At 36.0% G+C, this 10,859-nt stretch overlaps 2 protein-coding genes across 6 annotated transcripts in view; one reads left to right on the plus strand and one right to left on the minus strand.

Moving 5' to 3' along the window:
* Positions 1–5,607, plus strand: part of ZWILCH (zwilch kinetochore protein) — a 31,338-nt gene extending 25,731 nt beyond the window's left edge. For all 4 annotated transcript variants that reach the window (XM_050967575.1, XM_050967572.1, XM_050967573.1 and 1 more), the window contains one exon: positions 572–5,607. In XM_050967575.1, coding sequence (XP_050823532.1) covers positions 572–584 — 13 coding nt within the window. In that variant the 3' untranslated portion in view covers positions 585–5,607. The remainder of the gene's footprint in view (positions 1–571) is intronic.
* Positions 3,691–10,650, minus strand: LCTL (lactase like). Of its 2 annotated transcripts, XM_050967605.1 has the most exons (7): positions 10,561–10,650; positions 10,358–10,453; positions 8,475–8,529; positions 8,224–8,385; positions 7,292–7,566; positions 6,755–6,881; positions 3,691–3,806 (listed from the first exon to the last, which is right to left on the minus strand). In XM_050967605.1, the coding sequence occupies exons 1-7, from the start codon at positions 10,648–10,650 to the stop codon at positions 3,691–3,693; spliced, it is 921 nt and encodes a 306-aa protein (XP_050823562.1). The 2 variants fall into 2 exon arrangements, with proteins under 2 accessions (XP_050823562.1, XP_050823563.1); XM_050967606.1 differs by lacking the exon at positions 10,358–10,453.
* Positions 10,651–10,859: the final 209 nt, after the last annotated feature.

Genomic DNA, 10,859 nt, shown 5'->3' on the forward strand with positions numbered 1-10,859 from the left:
ATGTAGAAAAAGTGAAACTGGCTAAATGTAAGAAGTGTTGCTGCATACGCAAAGTAAACAAATGAAGTGGGAAAAAAACCTTTCCGTTATAGTATTGTTAGGTATTAGTTGTCACTCTATGAGGTGCAAAATTTTCATTGTATGGTGATTTTCCCTACCCAGCCTGACAGTTACTTTTAAAATTAATTGTAACATAGTTCTAAATATAACTATCTTTGAATTTGGCATCATGCGTCTCAGTCCAATAGAGAGAGGGTAAATGTATTGTTAACATGAAGGTGTCCAGATGTTGGCTGGAGTAACATTTTAAAAAACTCTTGAAAAGCTAGGGAAGAATTCCAAGTACAGGACAGTATAGAGTTGATTTGCCTTTCTTTTGACAGTGGCAAAAGAGATTAACGTTTTAGTAGATCTTGGACATTTTCTTATCTTTAAAAATAATTTTGAGAGCCTATTAATTTCAGTGGAACTTGGTGCTTATAATGGATTCTTGAAGCCATTGTGTCAAAATTTCTTATGATCTGTCATTTGTAAGAACACCATGTTAACACTTAGTTCTTTTGTATTGCAGAACTACTTTGTGATACAACAGTTAATGGAAACACCGAAGAAAGTATGTATTTTATTACCATGGCTAACTGCAGTCAGGTGCATTTTGCATAAAAGAATGCTGTTGTACAGATAGAGGCTTGGAAGGTACAGTAAATGGAAAATATTGTCAGCATATCTGCTTCCCCAAGTATATCTAAATATATTTTATGGTTGGAAGAATGATACCCTATATTTGGTAGTTATTTGCTGTCATGTGTTGAAGTTAGAATCCGCATAGACCTATAATTCAACAGTATGTGTACAGTTTGTTTAAATACTTTGTAACATGCAGTAATTTTTTAAAATTATATGAAATGTAATTGCTTTAAAAACTAATTTTGATAGTTTATAAATTATGAATATTCTACTTTACATTGTTTTAATTTTATTTTTTTATTGCTTATTGTACAATGTAGCTGACCAAGAGCAAACAGTGTTGTAGAATCTTTGCTGGTGTCACATGATGTTACATCAGTAAGACATATTTGGAGAGATGCTCTTCCAGTGCCATATAAACTTTGTAAAAGAACTTCAGTTTTCTCTAGCCCTATATTTATATTTTAGAGTTGCTCTTCTCATCCAGCCCAAATTCAGCATGCCTTCAAATGCAAATAATTGATTTTAATCACTTTTTTCATTTGTACTTTTGAGTTATTTTCATAAAGAACATTCATATAACTATTAAAACATGTTGATTTGATTATTTACAGTTAAATATAGCCTTTATGTTAGATTTGGTACCACATTTTGCTAGGAGGATGTACATTTATCTAATTAGGTAGCATAACATACATTTGTTCAGTAATTTGAGGTTAAGAAACTGTAAGTACTGACATTTGGAAATAAGTAACTGCCAGCATTCATCCCATTGTCAAAATTGAAAATGATATAGATTGTACCATATTATTAAGTTTGACCTCAAAATGTAGTTTAAATATGTTTTCTCCCTGATTTTATATGCCAAAAAAGCAGCCTTTATAGTTTGAAAAGGGCTCATTGAATCAGTGTGTGAGATTTTTATTTATTCAAATTTATATAAATTATTTTAATAGATTATAGTCAGTTTAGGCCTTAGCATAGGTTGTCATAAATTCAAATTTAAATTAATTAATCTGTCTTGAAAAATAAAAACACATTTAAATTTAAATTAAAGTTAAATTTTAAAATACAGTTTAAATTTGTGGGTTTTTTAAGTCATTGACTTTTATTCACTCTTCTTGAATAGAAACTAAGAAATCTATCCATTTTGTGCAGTTAACCTGACATCCACAAATGAGTTTGTGTTTTGGAATTTTGGTATAAGTTGAACATAAAGTCTTGTTTTGAAGGAATCATTTCAGGCCAAGCAATGGCAGGTTGCAGCCATACTCTGGAGCTAGTTCAGTTCTGTATAAGCAGGTGCATCTTGATTAAGCTGTAGCAGGACTGAATTTGGTATCTTAACTCACATGTCCAAGTCCTTGGATCACATTTTTTTGTGTATGCAACATTCTCTAATAAAGAAAGAGATGTATGTTTAATAAATAGAATCCTAACAAATTCACAATGAAAAATATGTAATGGATTATGAAATCTGATTATTGTCGCAGTATTGCCACCCTTACTTCTGCACTGCTGCTAGCGGCAGCGCTGCCTTCAAAGCTGGGTAGCCAGAGAGCAGCAGTCACTGGCCAGGTGCCTAGCTCTTAAGATAGCATCGCCACCAGCAGCAGCGCAGAATTGAGGGTGGCATGGTATGAAGGGGGTTGTCATTTTGGGGGGGGAGCAGAGCTGACCCTATGGTTGGGTGACGTTGGTGACTGTCCAAGGCACCGTGGTCACTCCCCACACACACATAGCCAGCCTAAAGTCCCTTTAACCCCCGAGCGCTGGGCCAGGAGCAGGGCTGGGAGTTCTGCAGCTGGGGGTGCTGTGTGCTGGGCTACAGCTGCTAGTCCTGGTTAGGCTGGGGAAGGAGTACACTTCCTCTTCCCCTGCACGGGCTGCTCCCAGGGTTGGGTCAGCCCTACAACCAGGAACCTCCCCTGGCTTCAGGAAGCTACGTGGCTGCTGGCTGGAAGCCTAGCTCTGAAGGCAGCACCGCCACCAGCGGCAGTGGAGAAGTATGGGTGGCAATACCATACCATGTCACCCTCGCTTCTGCGCTACTGTTGATGGTAGGCTGCCTTCAAAGCTGGGCTCCCAGCCAGCAGCTGCCACTCTCTAGCTGTCCAGCTCTGAAGGCAGCAGTTCAGAAGAAATGGTGACAATACCGTGAACCCCTACAATAGTGTTGCCACCCACCCCCCGACAAGCCCTTTCTAGGTTGGGACCCCCACGGTTACAGCACTGTGAAACTTCCGATTTAAATATTGGAAACTGAAATTTATGATTTTTATAATCCTATGACCATGAAATTGACCAAAATGGACCATGAATTTGGTAGGGTCCTAATGTTGAGGTAGGTGTAGTGGCCTAAGCATAGGACTGGACATCAGGATTCCTTACTTCTGGTTCTGGCTCTGACCATAAGTCTGCGAACAAGTCAGTTAGTCTATCACATTTATTCCACTTGTGTGCAAAATTTAATAATACCTAATTATTATTGTATGGGGATGACTAGTTAATGTTTATGCAATGACATTAAGATTTTGAAGTACGATATGCTGTAAGTATCCTGTGTTCATATTTCGTAATTAGCACTTCATCACTATTTTCAATTACCATGGAGCAGGTTGAAAACAGAACTTGCCAACAATCTACCTATTCTTGAAATATATATCGGCAAGCTTTGAAACAATTTAATCTCAGCCAACTGTTGCCCTAATGAAGAAAATGCATACTTTGCAAAACATGAAGGAAGATAAAGCCTGCAGTTGAATTTTGATAGAAAATAATACTGAGACATGAATTGCCTTTGTAAAATTTTAAATTACATCTTATGGGTGAATTGAATAAAATGTAGAAGCAACAATATGTACACAAAAGTAAAGCTCAATGTTTTTTAACATTACAGTGTTACGTAAAGGAGGCATCTGTGGAAACTTTTAAAACAATGTTAGAATAAGAATGGCATTTTACTGCCTATGCAAAATGAAGATGTTATGTAAACTTGTAGTTTTAGTTGTGCTTTCGAAGGAGGAACATTAATAGAATGGCACTGATAAGTATGCAGAGTGTGAACACCGTTGGTACAACAATCTCAGTCACCATTTCCATGTGAGTAGTCAAGGGATCTGAAATTTGAGAAGAGAAACAATAATAGATAAGAGCTGTTCTAATGGAATAATTTTAGTTATTTGTTCATTCTATATTTTAAGCAGAGATGAATAGCTTTGAATCTTTTTGAACATAATTTGTTTAAAGCTAAAATTAATTTTTTTACATTGACATCTGCATTAAACTGGCATCACTTGAAACAACAGAGAGAAAGAAATTGTAAAAGATAGAATAAACATGTTTTATATATTTTGAAGATCTGCAGCAAGTTTATATTAAACTCTCTTCATCTACATCTTTTGTGGTAAATTCTGAAACACGTCAGTGCTCAAAGGGCTACAAAAAATTGTGCTTACCATGAATTAGTCTCAGAATATTAGCAGCAGTATTCCGCTGTTCCTCTGATTTTCAAGGAAAAGGGGAAAAAAGAAAATAGTCAAAGAAAGATCTTTGGAAAGCACTCTAACCCTTTGAGGACTGCATTGTATCTCTGTGGAATTAAAATTAAATTGCTTCTTTAAACTTTTATTTGGTGATTGTAATACGAAGTGTTTTGATGCACACTATTATTAAAAAATATTTCTATATTAGTAGCCCTCAAAGAGTTGAATGAGAAACACACTTAAGCTATAGTGATATGTTAATTCATAGGGATGGACCCCTCATATCTTAATCCTACAGTATGGGCCACACACATGTACCATATTCATCCCATCTTCCTTAATGGTTTCAGGTGTCCACTCAAATAGAGTTTTTCCCCCAGTTCAGGAACTGATGACCTCTTCACAAGCCCCAGCATGGGAGATGGAGATGGAGACAGAAGGGAGGTGTTGGAGGCAGGCTACAGCACTGTGGATATTCTGGGTAGTACTGTGGTTTGTAGGGCAGTGTAGGGAAGCTGCCTTAATTTTGATTCTGAGAGCCTGTCCAATTTATGCCAGGAGCTTCTCCAGTCCCCAGAGCAACAAAGCACAAAGGTGGTTTAAAGTCATCTTAGTTCTCCCTCCCACTGGACTGCGAGTTCTCACCCCTAGTTCTTATGCTCATCATCCAGAGGCTACACATTTGCCTTTTTTTTTTTTTTCCCCTGTTGCATGATTACCCTGGGTTCGGTTTTTGTTTTTGTTTTTGCTTTTATGTTTGAAAAGGGCAAACAGTCACTGAGAAATGTTATTATCTGCAGAAGTAAGTTTTTAACTGCTGTGACTCCTCAGTGTTTTTACTATAATTCTTAAGAAAAGAAAATTCAGAAATATTAAAAAAACTGTAATACAATCCTGTTAGCTGCACTATTTTGAATTACTAGTAGTAAATTACTGTTTGAGTCTGAAGTTTGTCATAATTTTTAAAAAGATTTGGCTTTCTGTTTTCAAGGAGAAAATATTTATTGAACCCAGTTGTAATGTTCAGTCACAGAAATGTTTTCCCATTAAACCCGTACAATATATATTTACATTTATTCTGTCTTACTCATCCAGTAATTACCTGCAGCAAGGAGTTGGTTTGTGATAGAACAAGTCTCTATAGCCTTTTGGTGCCAACTTTTTACCTGACAAAAATCAATATTATTTGTTATTTGATGTGATACTAATGGTTTCACCAAACTATTAATATATATTGTTTTATTAGCACCATTTTCAATGCCTCTGAACTTTAGTCATTTACAAAACTTTCCAGTACTCTTATTCTCACACTACATGTCAATTGTATGACATTTTATGTTACTTTGTACATGTTATGATGAATATATTATTATTTTAATACGTTTTCATGTTGTTTGTTTGGGATGATACAAAATAAACTGGAAAACCCATTCAATATTATTTCTCAGGGTTTTTCTTGTTTTAGATATCATTCACATGCAATGTCTGAAAAGCACATAAGGCAATGTCTCTAAATACAGTAAATTAATAATGTGGGTATTGTGATTACAAAGTTTTATTTAAGTAGTTAATTTACTTTTATAACACTTTCAAAAACGTCGAAAGTGTTGTTATAAAAGAACAATAATAGTAAGATTAGATTTCATAATTCTCTTTCCTTGCTCATCCCCCTCTAGGGTGAATAGATGTCCCAATTTTATAAGGGACAGTCCTGATTTTTGGGTCTTTTTCATATATAGGCTCCTATTACCCCACCTCCCCCCGTCCTGATTTTTCAAACTTGCTGTCTGGTCACCTATCCCCCTCCCACAAATTGACACAATCCTAAATTAAATGATTACTATAGTAATCTAATGTCAAATCCCACATACCTTACTCATGCAAGTTATTTTTTATCAAACTCAAAGCAGAATTTGGTCCTAAATTAGGAATAAGCAGGTTTAATGATAGAACTCACCTCTCTTGGATTTGGGAATCCATTTGCACTGATGATCATCTTGTAATAGTAGACAGATGCCTTTGGGTATCGGGGTTTATTCCCCTTTTTAAAGTCAACATGGTATAATCCAAATCTTTCAGAATAACCTTTATTCCATTCAAATTTATCCAGCAGAGACCAGACAGTGTAACCTTTTACATTAATGCCATCGTTTATGGCTGAAAATAGATTTCAAATTTGTTAACAACCAGATCAAGTTTATGTCTTCACTAGAAACATAGTGCTAAGCAAGCCCTATTTTATACCAAAAATGAAGGAAAAATTTGGGGTAAAATTTTCAAAAGCATGAAAGTCACTTATGTGCCTGACTTCATATTGAAAGTCAATGAGACGTAGGCTCCTAAGTCACTTAGGCACTTTTGAAATTATTATCCTTAGTCTAGATGCACCGGAGGATTTCATAGGAGTAATTACAGTATGTATATTAGGTGCAGTTTTTATTTTGTAAATATGGAAACTGATAAATTATTCCAATGTTGAACCCAGTATAGGTCAGAGTTTCAAAGACTTAGAATATCAAAATGCTTAAAAACAAATTTTGGAACACATTTTATTGTGACTTTGTCCATTTTTTAAAGTTCACCTTTTAGCATCTCATTAATATACCCTTTCAGATATTCAATTCTCCATTCATCACACAACTGAATACACTGCAGCTTTTCTGAAACTCCATTCTCTGTTATGTAAATGAGAGGATTCCCATACTGTGTCTACAAAGAAAAACATGCATATTGGAATAATGAAATATTATTATACTTCATACAACTACAATTAATTTTTTTAACAAAAATAAAATTTCTAAAAAACTAGTTTCAATCTGTTTACTATATATTTTTTCTACTATGGTTACATTTAAAACAAAAGCATAGTTAAAAATTTAACTTTTTTCTTTGGGTTAGCTGAAGTTTATTATAAACTATTTCTATAGTGCAAAGAGGCCACAACTGAAATTGAGGCCCCATTGTGCTAGCTATGTGGCAATAAACAAGCCTTAATATGCAGATAAGAATACTGGTGGATGCGTGGGTATTTATGTCTGACACTGAGATACAGATTCATACCCTGTATTAATTAAGACTGTTAGTTAACTTCCTTTAAAGAAGACTTAGCTTAAAATTACCTTAATGAAGTTGAGTAACCTTCGAAATCCCCAGGGCACAGAATATAGCCATTTAGATCCTGGATTTGGCCACTTTGGATCAACCAGTTCTACCAAATCACGATCAGTGTGGTAACTGGGCCCTTTGAGGGCGGAATAATTTTTCTGTATAATGTAACGAGTGGTAAAATGACTTAATCCCAGGAAATCAGATGTACCCTTAATGTAGCTTTTCTCTTGCACTGAGAAGGTTGGTAATCTTGATGTGCCCAGGCCTTGTTGAGCACTCTTTTTACCTATTAAATCAATTTTTTAAAAAAAAAAAGATGGTAAATGCATCTTCTGCACATGATGGAATCTTTCTGCTTTTCTTTACACCACAAAAGCAAAACTAAACTATCCTAAATTTTAAGTGCTAATATTGTGTAACCTTGAATGAGCACTTTCTTTCTGAACACAACAGTCTTCCTCTTTCTACCTTTAAAGAAAGGATAGTAAAGGATAAACTTTATTTGGTGTGGTTACGACTGAAGAAATGTGGTTTAGACTGGGATTTTCAGAGGCGCAACAGGAATGTAGGTGTCCAACTCCCATAGTCTCCTTTGAAAATCCCAGTCTTAAAGCACATCATTAGGACTCAGGTATTCGTGTGCTAACTTGCCATGTGTCATTGAGCACATGACTTAACTTCTTTCTTCTGTTTCCCCATTTTTTAAAATGTGGATAATTATACTTTTTAGAGGCGCATACTACTGTTGGTTTTGAATTAACAAAAATAATATTTTTGTCTTTATCTGGAATCTTTCAGAAAAATGATTTTTATTAACAACCCTCCTCCAAAACTCTACCCTTAATTTGGACTAAAATACACATTGATCAGATTATCACTTTCCCATCGTAAAATGTTGTAACTATGTTATTTATTCAAGGTGTAAATAGTCAGCCTGACTTACCTACATAATTCTTCATAACTTCAGGATAGTCTCCACTGTAAATAGGATTTGCAAACCATCCCAAGTAAAACTGTACGTATCTTTCAGCAGCTTCAATGTCCTTCTGGCTAGTTAGATCAACAGGTTCACCCCAGGCACTAGTTAGAGAAATTCCAACCATACCTTAAAATAGAAAGTGACAGTCCTGCAGTTATGCATAATCTTTTAAGCCCTTACTGCAGAGGCATAATTACACAATGAATACTTATTACCTTGTTGCTTGCTACGCCATGTCTTATTATAAGAATGCCAGACCTTTGCATGAGTCTGTAATTAAAAGAACATATGTATATGCTAACCTATCGTGTAATAGTCAGTACAGGAAGAGTCAATGAATCTGACAGATACGGCAATATGCTCTACAAATATTATTGAATTAAGCTAAACCTTATTAATTTAAATTTCAGTACCTTTGGAGTTCATTATATTAAAAATGCAAATATGGATGTCTTACTGTGGGATTGTATGTAATGTCTCTAGGGAGGAGACATGGCTAATCTGAACCCTGGGAAGTCTCTTTGAAACAATGTGCTAGACAGAAGTTTTCAAATGGGGGGTCGGGGCCCCGCAGAGGGTTGTGAGGTTATTACATGGGGGGGGTTGCAAGCTGTCAGCCCCCACCCCAGACCCTGCTTTGCATCCAGCATTTATAATGGTGTTAAATATATTAAAAAGTGTGTTTAATTTTTTAGGGGGGGGGGTCGCACTCAGCAGCTTGCTATGTGAAAGGGGTCACCAATACAAAAGTTTGAGAATCTTTGTGCTAGACAAAGTTCATTGAGATTCCTAGGAAATACTTGGGAGGAGAGAGAGGCAACTTTTCACTTCCTGACTCAACCTTTCAAAGTTGTGCCCTGAGCAGAAACCCATTGTCTGCTGATCACTGTTATGTGAGGACAAGATCAGAGGCCTAGACTGGATAAAAGAGTGATTCTGAGATTCGTGGGGGTGGTTGTTATGAGCCAAGGCACTTATGAACAGGAAAAAAACAAACAAACCTTGGAGGGGTTTGAAGGACTGTTCACCGACCAGAGCCCCTCTTGGAGTTGTGATCTTTGCTAACCTTATTAGCTTGTGTGTAGGTTTTTATTTTTTTATATATTTTTTTCTCTATAATGCTTTTACCTTAAAGATAAATGTACTTCCTTAGAAAGAGCTGTGTGGTAACTTATACTGGTAGACAATTATGCTATTTATAGCCTTTGAGGATTTGGAGAAAGCAAAGATCTTGCTGAGATCTTGTATTCTGCTGGGGAATTCATAGTGTAGGTAGGGAACCAGTGCAGCCTGGATACACCTCAGTCTGGAGGGAGAGAGATGCATGTCTCCACCCAACAAAGGTGGTGACAAGGGAGCTAGGAGCCTGGGAGTGGATGGACGATGGAGGGTACAGTTGCCCTGAGCTGTGATAGAAGCATGGAAGATAAACTTGTCGCACAAATGCACATTTGGAAATTGTTACCGTAGGGTTTTTCAAAAAAAACCAAAGAACGGTTTCTCATGGAAGCTTTTGTTTTACATAAGATGTCAACTAGACTTATGTGAGAGTCCTTTGCAGCTCCCAAGATAGCCTCATGAAGGTGACATGCAACATTTAATGGAGAGTTCTCTTTTACTGCAGATCTGTTCTACTGTGTGTCTGTATTTAAATGAGAAACTTTTTCTTTAAATGAAGTTTGTTCACTTTGGGTGAAATACTGGCCTTGCTGAAGTCAATCACAAAACTTCCATTGAGACTAATGAGGCAGGATTTCACCCTTTGTTCATAGAAGCTGCCTTAAAATTCTCTCTTCTGATCTGTTTGACAGTATGTTCAATGAGACACTTAAATAGAGTTTTTTAAAAAAAACTGTCCTCTGAATTTTTGCAGCTGAGTGCTGTGTCATGCATCCAATACTACTTAAGTATGCACTATCTCAGCACCAGTAGTTTATAATTCTGTTTAAATTAACTCTTGAATGCTTTTTGGTATGCTGTTCAGAAGTTCAATCTTTGCTACAAAGCCTTCTTTTCCTGGGGAAAAAAAATTAAGACCCACTTATCTTAGTCATAAAATGAGATAGCAATACAAGAAAGAACATATTTCTAGTTTTACTTTAATTATATGATGTGCTGCTTTGTATGCCCCTATTCCACTGAGCTTCAGTCCTGGTGCATGCTCTCCTGTCTCATAGCCCTCTTCAGCAACCGCCTACAAGTACACGAGAAAAAAAAAAAGTAACTGTAGAGTCACTCCCAACATGTGAGGACCAAATCTATGTAGCCCAAAAGACCTGCAGGAAGCCATCAGTAACTTACCCAAGGGTTATTAAAAGTAATCCAGTATTTCACACGATCACCAAACTTCTCGAAACACAGATTTGCATAATCATTAAAATAACTTATCATGCTTATATTCTGCCACCCACCATACTTTTCTTGGAGCACCTGTATATGTAATAATTACAAGAATTAACAGATATGTAACGTAGAATTCAATATGCCATTGTTTTTTTGATAAAGGTTATTGTATGTAACTCAATATAGACACTAGCTAGGTTATGATGTGATTTAAGGTGATTTAGTGAAACCGAATAAGCCGTTTAAATGAGGCAGAA

The sequence above is a fragment of the Gopherus flavomarginatus genome, chromosome 9, assembly GCF_025201925.1.
Source record: "Gopherus flavomarginatus isolate rGopFla2 chromosome 9, rGopFla2.mat.asm, whole genome shotgun sequence".
NCBI lineage: Eukaryota > Metazoa > Chordata > Testudines > Testudinidae > Gopherus > Gopherus flavomarginatus.

What these genes read in the sequence shown, in the direction of transcription:
- LCTL (XM_050967605.1), bottom strand. Translation starts at nt 10,650, where the DNA reads ATGATAAGTTATTTTAATGATTATGCAAATCTGTGTTTCGAGAAGTTT. An exon ending in ATGGCGTAGCAAGCAACAAG is followed by an intron (nt 8,386 to 8,474) that starts GTAATAAGTATT and finishes TTCTATTTTAAG; the next exon opens with GTATGGTTGGAATTTCTCTA. An exon ending in AGTTATGAAGAATTATGTAG is followed by an intron (nt 7,567 to 8,223) that starts GTAAGTCAGGCT and finishes TTGATTTAATAG; the next exon opens with GTAAAAAGAGTGCTCAACAA.